The 20,492-nt window shown below is 40.3% G+C and overlaps 1 protein-coding gene across 2 annotated transcripts; it reads right to left on the bottom strand.

Annotated features, from left to right (window-relative positions):
* Window positions 1–11,552: 11,552 nt before the first annotated feature.
* irx2a (iroquois homeobox 2a) lies at window positions 11,553–15,922 on the bottom strand. 2 transcript variants are annotated; one of them, XM_078539104.1, is made up of 5 exons: window positions 15,388–15,921; window positions 14,064–14,472; window positions 12,744–13,433; window positions 12,421–12,484; window positions 11,553–12,121 (listed from the first exon to the last, which is right to left on the bottom strand). In XM_078539104.1, the coding sequence occupies exons 1-4, from the start codon at window positions 15,622–15,624 to the stop codon at window positions 12,441–12,443; spliced, it is 1,380 nt and encodes a 459-aa protein (XP_078395230.1). In that variant the 5' UTR covers window positions 15,625–15,921; the 3' UTR covers window positions 11,553–12,121; window positions 12,421–12,440. The 2 variants fall into 2 exon arrangements, with proteins under 2 accessions (XP_078395230.1, XP_078395231.1); XM_078539105.1 differs by having other exon boundaries at window positions 11,553–12,484; window positions 15,388–15,922.
* Between the last annotated feature and the right edge of the window lie 4,570 nt (window positions 15,923–20,492).

The following is a 20,492-nucleotide window of genomic DNA, read 5'->3' as shown; positions in this document are numbered from 1 at the left end:
GTCCATATGGGAAACTTGTCTGCTCATAGTAGGATGTCTATTAGGCTTATTAGTGAGCCAATTGACACTAATTATCCTTGAGCCCACCAGAAATTAATGGTAACTCGACAATTAAATAGGATTTGCACGGCTTTCCCGTGCCTCCTGAAGGCCGCCCAGCATAACATGTCCATTTTGCCAGTGACCTACTGGGGGCAGGGGGGCTCCCTTGTTGACAGGCAGTCTGTGTCTGATCAAGGGACCCAGTATTGTAAAGGGAGGTCCACTTAAAGCCACCCGTGCCCTTGCCTTCAAACCTCCCCCTCAACATCCCTCCTGCAACCACCTGCTGTGACTCCCAACCCATCCTCACTCACCTGAGTTCAGAGATCCAACAACAATTCCTGATGTAGTCCCTGCAGCACTGCCAGCAGTAGCCACCCCCAGTGCCACTGTCAGCAATGGAGAGCTGCCAGCCTCTGATTGGTTAGTAGCTCCCGGTTGGTAGGATTTCCACTGCGGGGTCCTAAATCATGGGGAAGGCCCAACGCTGACCAGTTAAGTGCCTGAGAGACACATAATTCAGTCAGGCTTTCCCCACAGAAGCGATGCAGGTTTCCCACTGGTTCTCCAACCAGTGGGTGGGACCTGCATCATGAATAAATTGTGCCCAGCCTTTCCCTAAACATTCATTTGTATTGGTGACACCACTGGCCAAATACCAATGCTGCTGCAATTTTTTTATGTTGACATGCTGGGATAGCAAGATCAAAACTGACATTTCTAGAGTGTGTGATTAATATGGCATCCATTTAATAGACACTCACTCTAGTGCGAACACTGCCTTGGTGTCATAAATATCAGCAAATGCAATTTTAAACTTAGAATTTTTCCATGTCTTATGGCACATGAGGCAGACAAAGACATGCTTATGTCTGTTTCTATGGTTAGCTTTTCCTCGAACAGGTCACCAGCCTGTCACCAGAGGCTATAGCTTGAGGGATGCCACTCCACATCAAGCATGGCTGACCAGGAGACTCACTCACTCTTACCACCTGCCATAGGCATGTTGGGAGGATTTTCAGGTTGATAATCAACCTGTTTGGCCACTTTATGAACACACCTTCTATGGCCATCAAATCCTGGAGTGGGACTCAAACTCACAGCTTCTGGCTGAGAAGCAGGGACATGACCCTGTGTCACCTGACCACCATAATGATTAAGCTAAGAGCATAAAATTTATTCCATAGACATTCCAATCCATACGCCAAGTAAAAGGTCTCCAATTGAAAAAAATGTACCTATCGTGTGAACACTGGTAATAGGCATGCCAATGCACATTAATTATCACTCAGTTTTTACCAAAAGGCCCAGTGGATTGACAAAAATGTGAAGCCATCTCACTAAAGGGTAATGGCTCCCTGTCTTTAAAGCACACAGAATTCTTGTTCAAGGAGCATTGGTGTGCACTAAAAATAAGTTGTGATGGTGTGAACAGCATGCAATGATTTGTGGCTGTCTGTCATGCCTAAGGCATTGCCCAGGTGTTCATGACACGCCCATAGCCAAGTGAGAGAATTCAGAGTATTACACCATTCTGTCAGTGACAAATTATCCCTAGTTATTATTGTTCATTATGAATAATATAATTATGAACTCAAAATATAATTACTTCTTATGAAGGTATGATTTATAACACAAATAACAACACTACATTTGCAAAATCAACACAGTAACATATCACTGTTAACATTCTTGGATACTGTACTTCATGGACCTCTAATATAATTCTCATTGTTTACAGCTCTGTTACTAATAAAGAAATCATATAAAGCACCACCACTTTGATACACTTTTCACAGTGACACCCTTTTTGTATGGCTGCCAGAGACGGCAAAGGAGAGGGGGTCTGCACCATGAGCAAACCCACAATTAAGAACTCTGCTTATTTGTTATTAAGACAGCTACGTGTAAAATCAGTTTTTTGTCCTGCATTAATAATGTAGCCTATTTTCTAGAAACACTTAACTGGGATTTTTATAAGTCTTCAAACAGTTTTTCATTATTTGGCACCTCTAATAAAAATTAAAAATAAAATATTGAACTGCTTAAGTTTGCATTATGAAAACAGCATGCCTGACAGAAAGCAATAGAACTAAATATATAAAAATTAAATCAGCTTTAAAGGAACATTTCAAGAAATTAACCTTAAAGGACTGCTCCTAAAATGTAGCTATTAAAAGACTAACAAATAGCATTTGCTAATAAAATAAATATGGCAAAGAAACTGTTCCCTGGAATGTTATTGCTGGCCATCTTTAATGTTAAGCTAACTTGCAGGGTTTGCTTTTGGCAAGGCAAGAATGCAATCCATTAACTCACAGACGACTAAAGCGGCAATAGATTGTAGTCAGATGATGTCACCCAGGTAAAGTTGTACTGACAAGCTTTTAATTAAAGTTTTCCCACACATCTTTCTCTTTAGGCCTGGGAGCTAATATTCATTATGTGCTGATTGTCAGCCAATTGAAAGTCAAAGGGAAGTGTTTCATTTTCAGAACTGTTGCTGACAGCAACAGAACACTTTGTTGTACAATCTGTTTACTTTCGCTATACACACTGTCTTGCTATTGGGAACCAAATGAATAACACTGTTTATGGTGTTAATTAAATGCATCTGTTGTTAGATATGTACAAGGAAGAAAAAAATCTTTGTAGGCAATTACCGAAAAGCCCCAAGCTGTGGCACAACTTGCCAAATTGTACTTGCTGAACAAAGTGCAGACAGTGCCAGCAGGTCCTAACAGGTGCACAGGATCAGAGCCAGGGGCTGTGGCTTCTAGAGATGTGAAGCAACTGATAAGTCCAAGCTCAGGAATGCTGACAGAGACTAGAGATAAAGTGGTCTCAAGAAAAGAACAGAGAAGAAAGTTTAATATCCGACTGTCAAGCATCTTAAGGCTAAAGGATTTTCCCTGTATCAAATTTTTATATTTTGTTCTGAAACTAGGCCGAGTTAGTTTCGGCCTATTGTCCAAATAGACTTCAATCATCAGGCTGTAGTATACACGATAGCTTTTTAAAATAATTATGTGATCTGCAAACGGGCTGCTTTTATTCAAGGAATATCTCCAAGGTCCTGACATTAGGGGCTAGATCTTTTATACGTTTGTGTGAAGGTTAAAATGAGTTTACGAGTGGTAAAGCCAGGGTAACAGCAGGAATTTCTTGCTTGCAAACATGATCTTTCTGTTCAAAAACTCCACATATCTAACCCATGAATCTTTCTTGCTGAGGGGATAAAATAGCACTAGAGCCAGCCACTCATGAATCTATACTTCAAAGCTCATTCGAACGCTTCCAATGACGTTTTCTACAAAAGTGGTTCAGATACACTTGGTGTGAAATACAGCAGCCAGGTCATCAAAAATAGCTGCTCAATTCAATGTATGGCTGCACATTGATTTCTATGACACGAGTCAGCTCGAGATGTTAATGTGACCAAGAGGAATCATCAGGCTTGTCACTCAAGAATGTGAAACACACACTTTGGGGCGACTATTGCACCAAAGATACAAAACCCTTTCGTGAGTGGAACGTCCTCATTGTCACGTGTTTGTAGTTTTCAGCCAATCAGTTGACAATTCAAAACTTTTTAAAGGGAAAAGTTTTGCTTCTTAGAAGTGCATTTATATCGGCATCCGTATTCTCCCTAGCGCTCGTGTGCATGTTTAATTGCTCTTTGCTGTCTTTTTTAATGTATAGTTTGTTTTTTCTGTCTTTGTTTCTCATGCGGCTGACCACAGATGTAAATGAGTAGTAAATGCCTGCAGATATAGCGGGGTTTCTGCAAGTATCGCATTCTTTATTTAATACCGTAGGAACAGAGGGGCTCGGCGAAAGGGCCATCTGTCTATAACTGAGATCATTTAAGAAGAAAGAGATGAAAGTGTAATTAGGCGGATGAATTATGCTGAACACAGCCGAGCGTTTCTGAGGATTGAGTTGCGGATCTTTCTCCACCTCGTCCTCAGCCAAGCGGCAGGAAACAGCTGGGCAGAATTTTTGAGTGCCTTTAATGAATTGAAATCTTCGTTGTTAGGACTTGGTGATTAAATGAAATAAGACTAATATTCCTGGGTGATTTCGCTGAAAGCTGAGTGCCCTGAAAGCAAAGCTTGTCTCAAAGTGAGCCTTCTTGCCTTGCTTGGGGACCTGACATACTGCAAAATTGTTCGTGTGTATGTGTGTGTGTGTTGTGGAGGCGGAGTGAGTGGAACATCTCGACGTCTCTCATGCTGCAGTATCAGAAGATGTCTCCAGTTAATACGATAGTCAAAATGAGCTTAGCAGGAATTTGAAATGATATACCGACGCAGGAGTAGTCAGCAGGTCGACCTGTTCCCAGCGCCCTTAGCCTGCTTTGCAATTTAATACCAAATAAAAAGAAACGAATATAGTTTTGTAGCTTTTCGGTTCATCCATCTAATTTTAAACATAACCTTAATGAATGATAATAAGGCTGCAGCACGCAGTTTGCCAGCCTGCCGCGAAGCTGCTGCGTCCCCGGGCTTTGAGGATTTACGGAGTTTTACAGCATCGAATTTTCCGAAACGAACGATGCACATAAATAATTCCCTCCTGTGCAAATTGCAATGGAAAAATTGCCATTTGTTTGATGTTGCAAGCACATCGCGCGCACAACTACACCAACGATGCTGAGATAATCCTTAAAGATTTGTTGATATAGAATTGTATGTGTGTCCACAATGGTCCATTTTCTCTGTTGTTGAAACTTGCTGAACAGTAACAGGTTATCAAACGAATGTTGTGTTGTGTGTATTTGCCTTCAACCAGTGCGTAATGAAGCCTCGAACAGGCGTTTGTTGACAGGGCGAGCCTTCTGCAAGGAAGCTGCTTCCAAAAATAGCATTTTTCTTCAGACATTTTGCAAATGGATTTAGGACATGTGAAACATTGTTCTTTTATTTTATGCTACCAATGAAACCTATTTTCAGAGTGTGAGCCTGTCATATGCACTTGTGAAATGAAAAGTCACCAATTTTATTACGAGACAATAATACACCATCAATATTTATTGGCATTCAACATTTTGGTAAAGTTAACTGAAGTTTCAGGGGTTAGTTGTACATGCCAATGTAATTTCCTGCGATTGTGAACGCTGTAAGTAACATTTAGTCCTCCAACAATATATAAAGTTATCTGCTTAGGAAAAAAAATCAAATCTAGTATTTCTTTAGCTTGCTGAAGTTGCAGGATTTATCGCCTTGTGTATTTTTGGTGTTGAGTGTCCAAAGGTGATTAAATTTTCCTTGTTGAGCCTTGTAAAAACCTGACTTAATCATGTAAACTTCTGTGTAAGCAAAATAGAGAAAACTTCAAAGGGTCAAAAAGCCTTCGGGGATTTCGGCTGAGACGCCAGCAATAGATATAATCTGCTTGCTGAATTCTGGCTATATTTGTGCAGGAACTCGAAGGAGCAAACTCTCTAAGGTAGAGATACTGGGTTAATTCATCCTTTATCCCCTCAGAGAGTATAGGCTTTGTGAGGCTAGGCAGCTCTTCACGAAGGAGAGCCTGCTTGCCCAAACCCTAAAATGAAGTGATGGAGTAATTTGAGATAATGACTTCGTAACAGGCTCGGACAGACCTTGAATACAGAAGTGAGAGATGTTATCGCCTAAGAATGGCTCTTAAAATGCAGTTTTCTTCTTACAGTTAGTCAAAGCTACATTAACATTCCGTGCAGATCTGCTAAACAGGGACTTTAAACAGAATCTTAATTAGCCCGAAACTGCGCGCAAGGGTTTATTCATTGCACTCTTAACTAATGCTAGCTGTCAGGATATTTTTTCTTGGTTCTTCAGGGGATATCGTGTTCTGCTGCAAAGCATGACAGAAATCTAATGTGGATTGCAAAAATCCTTGCAGATGAGGAATCTGTATAGTCTGCCCGACTCCAAGACTCTAATGGCCAGGCAATGTTTACAGTACAGAAAGAACATTTATGACAACCGCCCCTACCAGACCCCTGCACAAAACTGCCTTTAAGTCCTCAGATGAAGGTAATAAATGTATGTGTGTAAGGTATATGGGAACTTCCTATTATCCCGTGCGACAGCAAAACAGAAATCCCTTTCAATTCCAGCTGTTTAGATAGGCGCTTATGCTTAAATCCGAAGTGTAAGAAATTAGATTTTGCTCATACTCTTCCATGTTCTGGAATTAAATGCTAAAATCGCCCTAGCCATCGTTCATCTGGGCATCGCAGGGAATGGCGCATTCAATTGAAAATAACAATTTTGAACGAAATGATGCAATCTCAAAATTGCGCTAAACGTAGCACAGGCTTTGTTACTGTCGATGAAATATAACGCCAATAACAGGAAAAAAACGGTAATATTAGATTTTGCGTGTTATGATGTGTAACGGGCTTGTTAATGCGCTGCCCCCACTCCACCCAACCTAGTAAAAAAGTTACATGTGGCATTTTTCACTGACAGGAGGAGACATGACATAACACTGGGAAGAGTTTTGTGCATCTGGGATATTTGGGCCTTATTAAAGATTTACAATAGCAATTAGGGCTTTGAAACTATAAAACATTTTAATAGCCTCAAGGATTTGCACAAAACAAAATGTACACATCCGTTTGCGAGAGGACGAAGTACTAGCAGGACAAAGCGAAAGAAAGCTTACGAAATACAACCACAGGTTGAAAAATAACTGTTGCCATTTTATGTAAATATATAAATATTTTTCTGCTCTTAACATACTGCCTACTGGTCTGGTATTTATATTGCTTCTCAGGTTATGCATTATATATTTGCATTTTATTACAACATGCTAAGTGTATTTTCCGATGTATGGGCGTCTAGCTTAAGGCGTTATTAAACTGATACGGAAGTAAAAATAATCAGGTGTAATTGTCTAGATGAATTCCTGTGTATATGGTGAAAGCTTTTCTAAAATGTATTTGCGTTAATCTGGCTCTGCTGACTCCAAGGGTCCCCGGAGGTGCTGTAATTAGTATAGTGTAAGTTCCCATGTCTTTGTTCTAGAGAAATGTCAGGGGTTAAAAATCCACTGCCTTTGCCCCATTCCTTGATCTGGAAGAAAAAGAGGCTGCTGGCACCTTTATGGGGCTTAGGCATGCGGATACTTTGAACAGGACTTGCCCACTAACTTTGATCACCCTCATCAATCCCAGCTGCCGTCTATTTGTTTGTCATTTCGGCCTTTTCCATCATAATGATTATTTATAGGCTACAAAATGAACACTGTGAACCTGCCTTTGCCAGACACTGGGGAGAACAGGCGAGGGCAAGAAGCAACATTGCTTACCAAATTATAACCAGATCAGGAATGACTTCATTAGCAAATCCTCGCCTATTGGCTGGGCTCGGGGGACCTGCTCCAGTAAACACAACTTCTATTTATACCCATAGTGACTGCTTGCAATGCATATTAGAGAGTGCACCGGTATATATTAATTCTTGATAATAGTTAGCTGGCTTTACATGCCAATTACGATTTACCAAAAACGCACAATTTGTTCATTTAACCTATTTTTAAAGAATAGATCAAATACGTGCGCACTCTATTAAAATAAATGCTTTTTTTTATTTTATATTAATCGTTATTTTTATCTGCGCTTAATGTGTGAAGTTTATTTGGGTATTTGGTTTGCTTCTGCCACATAAATATTTCAAATGAAGACAATTCTTATTAAAAGTAGATATTGTGCATGAATAATACGGAATTTGCCATAGCTAATTGACTGCAGTTTTTTTTTAATGTATACATGAATTACAAGTTAATTTGAATTGGAATGAAGTTACACTCCAGCAACAGGCAAAACTGGTCGGTTAAGTACCAGCTATTGTACAACGTAAACATAAATTAGAAAATGGCAGAATTTGTTCTTTGGGCTTCTATGCTCAGAAGTTAAAAACCATCGTTCACATTTCTGCGCATTATTTTTCCTGGACCAGGCAAGAAATAATGTTCAGATGTGAAACCAATTTCTGTCCAGAGAAGTTAGGTCTTCAAACTAATCTTCACCACTATTGTTAGCTGGTGTGGTTTATGCAAGTTAAGACTTTCCAAAGTCTTCTTAACAGATCTAGTTATGTTTAAGTAATGGGTTGGCTATAGTTAGCAATAATTAAGATAAATTGTCGTCGTAAAATACTTTTGGCAGCAGCTTTTGACAACTTGAAATTGTGATGGGACTAAACTGAATCCATTTATTTTTGTTTCTGGAAAGCAGTCCACTCACATGATATTCGCCAGTGACCCATCCCTATGTGGAATCCTTTTAAATCGATAAGAATAAATGCCTGGCTGTTAATTATGACTCGATTTTCTTTATTATAACAATTCTAACGAAAGTATTGTTTACATGCATAGGCATATTTATCAATTGACAGTTGTCGAACTGCTGTTTTGCTATTTTGTTGGATGGTCTTAAAATAAAAGAAGATAAACCAATCAGGGTTTCCTCTTGGAAACGATTTGATCGTTATAATGCTACCATTGGTGTTCAGCACTTCGCAAAGGTGGATTGAAAGCCATGGACGTCTTATTTTTGTCCTGTGCATCCGAAATATAACCTTAAATGGAATAGCTGAAGCTGGCACCTAGCATGTCCAATGATACCTATTCCTATATACTGGGCTTTCGATTAGCTTACTTTTTAAATTCTCTACTATGGTTAATTTGCAACCCCCCCCCCCCCCAACGCACACACACACACACATCAAACCACCCCCCCCCCAACCCCAACCCCATCACCACCACCATTCCCATATGCAGTGACTTTCCATCGAAGTGCAGGACTTTGCATTTTGTTAAACATATTTAAGGTACAACAGATCTCTATGTTGCTAAATGAATACACTATAACGTGTATTTAATGGGAATTCCCGTTAAGTATGGCTGGTGAATATCATTTGCAGACAGGGTAAGGGGAATGGGTGGTACTGTATTGTCAGTGCACTTTCTACCTTTACTGAAGATAATTAGATCATTCAAGGCGAAGACTTCACTGCCTTTCTGGGCTTTTTAATTGTCAAGGAAAGTGTAGAAAATGCAGCTGATTGTCTTCATTATGGCTTTCAAACTGCTCCCATTAGGCTTGTGAAATGCTTCTTCAGCTGCCGTGAATAAGCTCATACATCTCTGCAACCCCTGTCCAGCAGGGCTTTCTAAAAGGAGCCTGTCACACAGCAACATTGTCACATTTACACGCGGTTTTCTGCTTTTTAGTCTGTATTTTGCATTTAATCAAACGATCAGGGTAAAGATTCTCCCCTAGCAAAAAAAGGGCGGTCCGTGTCCCTCTCACAGAAACAATAACGCTTTCATTAAAAACAAATGTTGACATTTGAAGTGGCTAGAATAAGGTACAGCGGCAGCGCAATTTGGAAACCGCCTCGAGTAATATGTGACAACACCGGGATTCCCGCAGGAACCCACCTGAGATTAAAGATTACATTTCAATAAATCAGCTCGACTATAACGGCCTGAACTAGATGTTGTGGACTGTTTGTCTTTACGCTTAACTCGCCCCTGCTAGTCTTTGGAATTGTTCTTCTAAAGCCCCAGGGACACGCTCCTATTCATATCAAACACTATTTAAATAGAGTATACTTTCTTTACTTTGTGACCTTTTGAGTCCCTGTTATGCAACTGCCGAATTAATGACTACTTTGGTCCACAGGCCAAATATACAAAGGCTATTCTAATTAACACAGCGATAAAAATCACTGGCATCATCACATGATGTTCTTTGGCAAAAGAAAATTCTATATTTTTGGATACTGGATTTCGAGTTAGTCACACATAAAAACCTTTAAACACGAATTCATTGCTTGGAATGGTTGCTTACTTCTGGGGGAGGGGGAAAAAGTAACCTAGTTAAACAACTAGGCATGAGTTTGCATTCAGTTTTTTTTGCATTCACCTTTTGTTTAATTGCTAACAATATGGATCATTTGATGGGAGCGAAAAGGGAGGTTGTGCAGTGATGGAACAGTGATAAGAAGTGTATAGTTTATACCTGCTACCTAAAATTAGTATCTCCAAACACGAAGATAATTTTGCTCTGATTATTGTTGCGGGGCTTGTCAAACACTGTTAATGTTTTGCAGCACCTCTAACAATGTTTGCTTCTTGTCAAGCAATGAAGAAATACACTTCTAATAAATGATAAACGGCAAGAGAAAAAGGCCATCGCTCTTTCCGAATCAAAGAAGTACTGTATAACAATATCAGGCTTGATCAATTAATGGGTCATTAGACACTTAACATCGCGAAGGCTGATGGCTTCAAGTGTTGCAGGGGATCACTTTCAAATGCCCTTCGCTAACGAGAAGTGACCAACGCCAACAATTTTCAGAGCGAAATAAGTCACTTGGGAAGCTATCAGAGCCCGCGTGTCAATTTCTCCTGTTAAAGCAATTTCTCCTCAGCCGCCAGATTGAGGCATTTGAGATGGCAGATGTTTAGACAAGATTTTATAAATTGTCGAATATACTCCATAATGAACCCCGACTGGCCGCTCCAAACGCAACAACAACTAGTATTTCTCCCGCTGGGATCTAATACTCCCCTTTTAAAAACGCACATTATTACTCATTCCATGGAGTGAAATGCATGGGGCCTTTGAAATATTTTGAGATTGATTACAGCGAACTCAACGCCGTTGTTGTAGGTCGTCTACTTGTCACATTTGCTAATTTTGGATATTTATGTTCCTTTAGAAAATACGCTAATTATAATAATTAATTGCACATCTTTAGGTTTCAGTTAAACATAATGATCCGTGCCATCAAATAAATTGTAGCCTTTAAAAAACAGATTTTGGATAAAACCTGCTGATGGTCTGTAGTTTTTCAACCTTCCGGGATCGTTGTCCCCGTTTTCCCTAAGTGTATTTTATTTTACTGCGTGTTGTATCATGTTACCATTACACTTCACATATTCCAGTTAACGTTTCAAATGTAAAAACGTTTCATCCAGTAAGAATTTTTGTTGAGCTCTCAAGTGCTGCAAAGCACATTATTACACAAATACGACACCGTGTGAGCTCAAATAAATCACTTTCATATCCAAGTTAAAACGGAACATTGTCAGAATTTTGAATTTCTACAACTGGAATATAATTGCTCTCTATTTGATCACCTAACACGACAGGTAAATGCCAGACGCAGTGAAAACCGGCAAATACCCCATACAAAAGCGGCCTAACTATGATGCTGAAATTGAAAAAAGCCCTTTTTAAAGACTTAATGCTTAACTACTTTTGTCTGCTATTTAAATATTCAATAGGCTGGATATTGGAATGTCGCCGAATGTTTGATATCGTTCCTCAGCTTTTACTGCCTACATCCAAACTAGTTAATCGCAATTATGAATTGAAATAAATATCAAACGCATGTTTAAAGATATTTTAATTCAGTTTCCAAAACCAAAGCTAAATAAGATATTTCAAAGTCAAATGAATCCTTGAAGAGGAATTGCCAAATAATTCAAACATTTCGAAGAAATTGCAGTTGCAGACTAGTCGATTTTATTTACATTTAAAGATATAAATTAGCAAAGAGTCCCTATAACAACCAAACAGATTGTAACTGTCATCACGTTTCCAAAAAAACAAGCAGATTTATTTACAAAATGTTCAGATTCCATTGCAATACAACTTGCATAAATTACTAGAAGCTTTATGTCATCATTACAAAAATAAATATCAAATGTTTTCCACTTTTCAGATACTCAAGTTCTTCAATCACATTGTTCTACTGTATATCTACAAATAGTTTTACAATAAAGCCGCATTACACCTAGAACGTGGCAAATAAACGGATCAAGTGAAGAAAAACCTGAGAAGACATTATTTTCCAAAAGTCACATATACAGATTAATAATTAAACCAACAAATGCACAGATATGTTGCAGGGGTTTGCTTTCTTAATAACATCATCTGCGGAATTAAAATAGTGCTCTGTGGGTCTTCTCTATACAGTGGCACAAGATGTGATCCGGTATTATATACATTTTTTTGCTTAATAGCTGGGGGATGGCTCGCTGACATTTTCAAAGCAATTGTGACACCTACCTGCAGACCAAGGAAATAAAAGAGAATCCCAGTCAAGCAACTCGTTCAATTGTAAGCATACAGCTGTCACAATTTTAGAGACACATAAAGCACAAGTTAAATATTGCAGGATTTGTGGCAGGGTGGGCCATAGTTATTATAAACCCTATTGTTACCAATAAATAATGGCATGAAATAAGTTAATGCAATTTTCAGTTCGACCAATATTTAATTTGTGTGTTTTTTTTTCTCATTTTGAAGCACACTGCTTAGATTCTAAACTTGGTAATTTAGATGCTTCATTGCATATGATCACTTACTTGCACTGCTGATTATACATCTATAGATATGGTTGCACTCCTACTGTGCAGACATCACTGGGGTCTGTCAAAAAATACAACCATCATTTAGTCACAGCTCTTTCTATGTATATCTATCGACCTACCAACTACTATTGCTAGTATACATTTTCAGTCTTGAGAAATAAATATTTCATATACCTTGCACATATGCAATTCAAATATACAATTGCAGTGGGAGCTTTGTACTGTAACTACATCTTAAGGGCGGCTGATTGCTATGGTTAATGGCTTGCTTTTCACTGCAGGTCTCTTGTAAGCAGAAAGCTTGCATCAGCACGTACCTTTTTTGGAGTCGTAGTTCGTGGCCCTGAAGTGCTGTTCTAGCTGGGAACTGGTATTTTTCAGAGAGTCAGTGCTCTGCTTGTGTATGGAAGCAGTGTTTAAGACAGTCTCGTTCGTGCTGTACCGCAGAATGCCTTGGCTTTGCAGATGATTAAAGTTGGCATAGTTCGTGTAGTTAGTGTAAAAGGGTGAAGTGTAGTAAATGGGCCTGCCAAGGATTGAGGTGGCCGGGTAGGTAGAGCTTGACGATGATGAAGAGGAATTCGGCGATGAAGAACAAATCTGTCCGATCTGCTGTTTAATATCCGAGGTGGCGATTTCCGCCAAAGACCAGAGTTTGGGTTTGCTGACTTGAGTCTGTGAAGCTGAGGAGATGATACTGTTCAGGCTGTTTTTATTTCTACTCCCCGAGCTCTCGTCTTCTTGAACGTTAAGGAGTGTGGCATCCACCCTGGAGAGAGGCGAGGAATTCATAGCTTTGTGAGAAAGGTCCCTCTCCTCCTCATCATCATCGCTCCCATCATCATCCTCATCAACAACATCATCATCATCAACAATACAATTGTCACATTTTTCCTTCGATTCTGATCCGGATTCACAAATATTGTCTTCCACTCTGCTCACTTTCTCCCCTTCGCATTCGGGCGAACAAGAGCTGTCAGTCAACGTGTCAACGTGCAAACTAATGCCTGGAATATAACAAGAATATCTTATGGTTAAATAAGTCAGATCATCAAATGTTACCTCTCAAAGAGAAAAATATTCTCAGAGGCACTGACAATTGAAAATAATACGCCCGTAAATGATGCACCATCCTTTCACTCAAACACATACCCCGCTGACAAAACTAATGCGCATTTTTAAGGTTTGCGGATACTGGGTGCTGTACTCGTTGAACAGCCATATTCCAACGTGGCTAATTGGTTCTGTAGTGAGATTGATCAATTCCCCTTCATCTCCAAATAAAGCAAAGTGTACTCTGCATGACAACCTGGTTTATTTAACGGTGAAATATTTAATCCAGCTTCTCCGTCTGTAACTAGTCTCTGCCAATGTGCGAGAAGCCATAATTTAGTTTCACTTGCTCGTCCAAAATAGTGAGCCTCTCCAAAAATAATAAATGATTACTATTATGTAAATGTTTAAATCGGTATGTATGGTGGCTTGGGTAGTTGTGTGTATAGTGTTGCCCTAATAAGGCACACAAAGCTTGAATACATTAAATATCGATCCCGACATTTGTTTTAATTAAATGCTACTTTGTCAGTCGTCATTGCATAATATCGAGTGATGGGGAGGAAATTTTCAACATCACAAACCTTCATCCTCGGCTGAAGTTTCGTTCTGGTCGTGTTTTTTCTTCAAACATTCCTCCTTGTTTCTTTCACTTTCCCCTAAGTCTTCCTCTTCCTCGTCCTCACTCTTGTTCCTCGGAGCCCAGGTCATTTTATTCTCTTTCTTGAGTCTCCTCCTGGCGTTGGCGAACCAGGTGGAGACCTGGGTCAGGGTCATCTTGGTGATGATGGCCAGCATGATCTTCTCTCCTTTGGTCGGGTACGGGTTCTTCCTGTGCTCGTTGAGCCAGGCTTTGAGAGTGGCCGTGGCGTCTCGGGTGGCGTTCTTCCTGTAAGCCGGGTCGTTGAGTTGATAGGGGTAAGCAGCGTTACCGTAGGGGTGGTAACTGAGGGTTCCGGCCATCCCTGTCGTGTGAGCATCGTACGGGGAACCCTAAAATACAACAAAATGCCCGTCACTATTTCAGCAAATCGACACTGAAATTCGAATTTACTGATCACTGGAACTTGGAATGTAAAAGCAGTATTTTTGTCCGTTTATTTATTGGGTCTGGTTAATATTATGCGAACTGAAATCCCATTTAATACGCTTCAAAAGTCTAAGGATAGCTTCCCTCTAGCATGAAATAAGAGATTATATTGTTAAGTGTTTTTTTATTTTAATTCTTAAAGTTCTATTTTCATGTCACCTAAAAATGGCGGCGGCTCTCCCCTCGTGCATTATTATCAAACACTTTCGCAAACTTAGAAACAATCAATCCAGTAGAATGATTTTGAAACAACTGCAGTTCACGAACATTTTGTAGCTGTTGAGATTTGGCTGTCCTGAGCAAAACAGTAAGGCCATTATCTCCTGACCTTTTCTGACTATATGTGTAAACAACGATAGAATCACCACCCGGCGTTACTTCCGAAAATTAGGATTCTTTTAGCTTTGACCGTGTGCACTTCGCCACTTTCTCCCCCCCGAATGACTGCATTTCGCCTTTTCCAAAAATCATCAAACTTTTTTCAGCTGCCCAGCTGTAACAGCTGCCCCACTGGCGTGTCGGATATTTCCAAATCAGTGTACACGTTTTATTTTATTGTAGTAAATCTGTTCACTTTTTGCATGCTTTTCCCTTACCCAAAATAAAAACACAATCTTGGGTCTGTCTGCCTAGTGTTAGTACAATCTCTGCTCCATCAAGCTAGATCGTAATTTAACAAGTAACACATTCAAACATTTTCCAAAAGCTAAACTCCATTAAACTCAAAGCCTTCTCCAAATTAAAAAAAAAATGCAAAATAAAATTATGTTAAGAAAAACTCATCCGCAAATGTAGTCAGTTGAAATTTATTGACGTACCATGTAGGACGGGAATCCAGTTGCGGGGTCAGTTGAGTACTGAAGCGGATTAGTGAAGCCTGTAGAGGGGGCTGTGAATGCTGCTGAGCCCGCGTAGGGACTGAACGCGGAGCCGGACGAGGCTCTGCCCAGCTCGTCGCTTCTCGGGGCGGTTAGCGCGGAAGCACTGTACGCCGGGCACGAGTAAAGAGCCAGCGACCCTGCCGGCTGGTACAGATAACCCTGAGGATAAGACATTGCTTTCCAAAAGAGAAGAAAAAACACAAAAGAATTTTTTTTAAAGAACAAAAGAAAAGGACAGAGAGAAAGAGAGAGAAGAGAGGAGAATTCGATTGTTACTAGAGAACTAGCATATAGCTGAGATGCCCCCCTGGTTTGGCTGAGTGCTGGGTTAGGAAGGTGTCTGCATGGAGCTGCAGGAACTGTTCTAGAGCCTGAGTGCTTTTGCTAAGCGCTGCTGCTGTGTTCTGGTTAGATAGAGCGGCGGCGGGCAGCGCCTGTCAATCAGCCCATCTTATTTACATAGCAGTGCCCCGCCCCCTCCGGCCTTACCAGCTCAGGGTTGATCAGGGAAGCTTTAGGCAGCCAGCGGCCACTTTCTACAGCTCCTCATTCTTCCATTCATTCCTCTCTCCCCCCCCCCCCCCCCCCACCCACCACCCCTTACCTCTGCTTCACCATTTCGGTTGCTTCATTTAAACGATTAAATATTGTTAAATCCTCGCCTGTTTCTCCACTGCCTGTCTGCTTTGTGTACAGCGCATTTCATTTCACCCCATGGCTCTCGCCCTTTTCTTTATTTGCTCCCGTTTCTTTCTGTCTTTTTTATTCTTTCACCCCCCCGCCCCCCCCGTCTAACCCGTTTCTGTTTCCCAGCGCTTCACTTTCCTGCTCTCCTGCATTCTCCCGCTCGACTACCATTTCTCCTGTGGCCCCTTTCTGAAAACATCCCTTTTCACGATCGGGTTACCAAACAATAACCGGCGTCTCTTCTACTCTAAAAAGAGTGTAACTCAACTGATTTATTTAAAGTGAGAGAGAGAAATGTCAGTGTACCATCCAACACAAAGCTTCAAGTTCGACTTTTCTAAATAAATCTTGCTCAATATTGCAGGTAACCGAAATGGACTGGGCAGTGGGATTTTCACATTCGGCATCAATGGATTTCTTCTCATGTCTTTTGTTGCATTTAAACTGATTAATTTATGATTCTTGCCTTTCGTTTTATTTTGCACGTCCGCTTGCCCTCTTTCACGGCAGCTTTCTTGGTAAACAATGCCAACATCGGCTGGCTATTTCTGCCACCAAGTGACATCCAGGGCTTATATTTAATTATATATAATATATATATATGTGTTAGATATAATTCAGATAAATGAGTAATGCAAATACCGTTTTAGGATCGTGCAATTTATTCGTCTTCATGAGAGCTATCACAGAACGGAGCTACCTTTCAGAGTGTGCTGAGATTTGCCACAACGAAAATGATAAACTGTTCTTTAAAATTCGAGGAGCAACGCTAGAATTTCAATTCGCCTGAAATAATGGGGGATTATAAATAAAAAATGAATTTAGATTGACGTGTGTGGAAATTATGCGGGACAAGCTGACGTTGCTAAACGTTTGTTTAAGATTGTTGGAAAGACTAATTGCGCCTCAGCCGATAGAGAAGGCTTGGGCGTTTAAGAGAGTCTTGGAAATTAGTTAAGAGATATCAGCTTGAAGGCGAAAAAAGAATCAATCAATTAGAGAACACCGGAGTATATTAGGAAATGTTAAGCGCAAAAGACTGGAAATGGAAATGAGACGTTCTCTCGCTAGCTCTGGGGCAGGTTTTAACGAACTTGAACCAAACAGGCGGTAAAATGAGAGGAATGCGTTCCCAGCTAGCGTCGGTTTAAGGGGTCAAATGAGGGAAAGAATAATGTGTCCAAGTAGTTTGAACTTGGCAGTGGGAGCAGTGAGGTTGCAGGAGAGAGGGCTGACGGATTGTGCGCAGGTCGCACTCGCTGAGAGGTCGTGATCTTTAAGGAGTGGCTTGTGCTGAAGCCTTACGAACGTTAAACCGACTGCCAAGTTACCTACAGAAACACTTCAGCGGGTTTAGTTCTGTTTTAAGTGCAGATTGGATTCTAAGGGAGTCACTGAAAAGCTAAATATTTTATCACTGACGCTATCTCGACTTCTATTGGTGAAATCTAATCAGAAATCTTATCACTTGTGTGTTGCGAGAACTTTTTCAAGATGAAATGTCTCTAGGCGGATGTGAGAAAAAAGTCTAGTCCTTATGTTATGGATCACATGCTGAGCTATATTGGAAAATGTTTTTATATATAATTATTTCATCCTGGCCCTGATATTATTTGGAGAAATGTCATGCCTCTAATTCTAGCTTGCGACGATGCAAAACTTCTGCTTGGCTGACTTTGATTGCATGCAGTCTACCTTGCATTTACCAGGGATAGCGATGCTATGTAATTTTAATGTTTGCCTCTGTAAGGTTACTAGTCAACTAACAGTCAGTTTCATAAACCAGGAGCCAATCTGTATGGCTGACTCAAAGGACCATTACTAAATGGATTATTGCAATACGCAATGAATAAAGCTTGATCTAATTACCGCCATTCACATAGGAGGCATTGCTCTTAGTTCAAAACAAGTATTCAACAACACAATAAAACGGAAGGAGAATCTTTACTGATGTATTTACCTGTAACCAGCAGCATTATACAAGACGAGTGAGATTCTAGTTCTGTTGTCATGATTTTTTTTATAACAGTACTCACCGTTTCATTGTTTTCATTTTAATAATTGTCAAGTGCCCGACGTTTTACTGGCAGATCAACATGTCACCTGAGACATTCGCTGATTTTTTTTTTGAATATGTGAAGCACGGAGAGATTCGGCATAAGCAGCTGCAGGATACCACGTTTTAAGCAGGCAGCTCCCCGTCCTCCCGTTTCCTTCTCCTATTTAAATACTACCCGTCATCCATACACGGCGCCTGTATTTGCAATCAAGACAACTAACACATACAATTACAATCGAGATTAGTAAACCCTCTCTGCATCCTCTTGGGACCTACACTTGCAAATGACAGCAGCCCTGTCCCGTTGGAAATCGCCTCCTCTCGCATTAAATTGCATTAATTCACACTCTGGTCATTATCACATCGTTAAAATGAGAACAGTTTTGTAAGCGGTATATCAATTTACTTCTGTTTTCCACCCCTTCCGCCACAGCCCTCAGTAAAGATACCGTTAGCCATTTCAACATTTCAGTCGCCACGTCTACCGCCAGCGCAATGTAAAAAGGTCACATTTGCGAACGCACCATTATTTAAGACAACTCAGATCGGTCTAGTTGCCATCCTGCTTTATTGAAGTGGCTCGTGTTCAGATTCGAATTTTAAATAATGTTTTGCATGAGAACAGAAACCCTTTCGAGAATATTGAAGAGTGTGGAAGAGTAAAAAGAGGGTAAGACCCCGGCCGCAAACCCAGTCACAGGTTTAGACTCACTCGGTAGTTCATTTTCTCCTCAATTAATTGACACTTGATTGTCAGTGAAGGGGACATTTCCAGCCAGGGCTTCAGCCGGCACGAGTCAGAGATATGTTTTCTTGTGTTAAACCATACCTCTACCCGGACTCCCATTGCTATCAAAGCCAAACTGTTGCCTGCATAACTTGCAACGTATGAACGACGCCATGTGCAAAACAGGGCGCCTAAGAAATAAAATCAGCAACGCCAGTATTGTTTTGAGCCTTTCTGTATCATCACTGGGTAATTAGTACAGTGGTTTGCAAAAAACAAATACTGGCAGTAAACTTTTTCCAAGGTCGCATTATGTTCGTATAGCAAGAGCGACTCATTCCATTGACCTGCATGTTTGCTTACTTCGAATAGGTTTGCATCTGTGCTTTTGCAATTTAATCTGTTAAACAATACACACCCGAGGTTCTTTCAAAGTTTGGAATCCCGTTTCCTCAACTTGGGAAACTATTAACTGTTTCTTTTAATCATGCAGGCTTTCTGCTGGCAAATACAATGATCAGGTAACCTGGCGAATTCGATGAAAAGTTCTCTATGTTCAGTGGGAGAATTTGTGGAGATGGTCAGTCTTGGTTGGTTAAATCAGAATAATTCTGTCACTTTCGTTTCGTTCTTTGCGTGTATCGAATGTGTGCTGCTCAGGGCAGCAGGGGATGACCATCAATGCAATTTTACTATAACATTTCAAAGTCACTGCGTAGAGCTGAGCTTTGAATATTTGAAAAATAACTTTCTCAGGGGAAACTGTAACTGGAAATTTCGGATTGAGAATTCTTTCTACTTCAAACGTTTGAAACACTGCTTCCAAATGTCCATTTTAAAAAATATAGATAGGCTCTCTCAGTGGAGAAAACAAGGCACGCGGGGGCGGGTGGGGCTCCCGCCCTCCCACTTTCTGAAATACAGGGGTTCAAAAATAGTTCAGCCGATGATAACTGGACTCAGATCGTACAGTAATGAATGTTTCTCAATGCATATATCGGCAAAGAAGGAGTGTTATCACAGTTTAAACCATCAAGCGGATTTACAAGCCAACTTGCTGCTCTGCTTTTTATTGCATTTGGTCCTTTCTTATTATGTGTTTAGCCCCAGCAGAACTAACTTATACAGAGTGTGAAAATAAAATCACGCAACGTTTTCACATTTGGGCAAGATGCGCATTTTTATCCCTTCATTTCCTATAAGGCTTATGTCCAAATGGTTGTAAAACTTAAGAAGGTACAAGACCTGTAGTCACGGTCGCAATACCCAGTACTTTAATACATAATTCTCCACTGTGTTGATCAGATTTCAGCTGATAAATGCTTGGACCTAAGTAGAGACTATACTGACAGAAACAGTGGGGAGAGGGCGCTCGAAGAAGGATGACTGGTGCGCCTGGAGGTGAAGTGCAACCCGCTTGTGAAAATTCGAGCCAATGAAATCCAACTTAGCTGCATTTCTTAAAATAACGTTAAAATGTTCTGAATGTGTACTAAATGCATATCACCTGGAACAAAACGGTTATTGACATTAAATGCTATTGCATAGCAAGACTGAACATTATTTCTG

Source organism: Cetorhinus maximus, chromosome 3, assembly GCF_964194155.1.
Source record: "Cetorhinus maximus chromosome 3, sCetMax3.hap1.1, whole genome shotgun sequence".
Classification (NCBI taxonomy): Eukaryota; Metazoa; Chordata; class Chondrichthyes; order Lamniformes; family Cetorhinidae; genus Cetorhinus; species Cetorhinus maximus.
The sequence above is the reverse complement of the archived record's forward strand: the minus strand, read 5'-3'. Positions and strand labels throughout refer to the sequence as shown.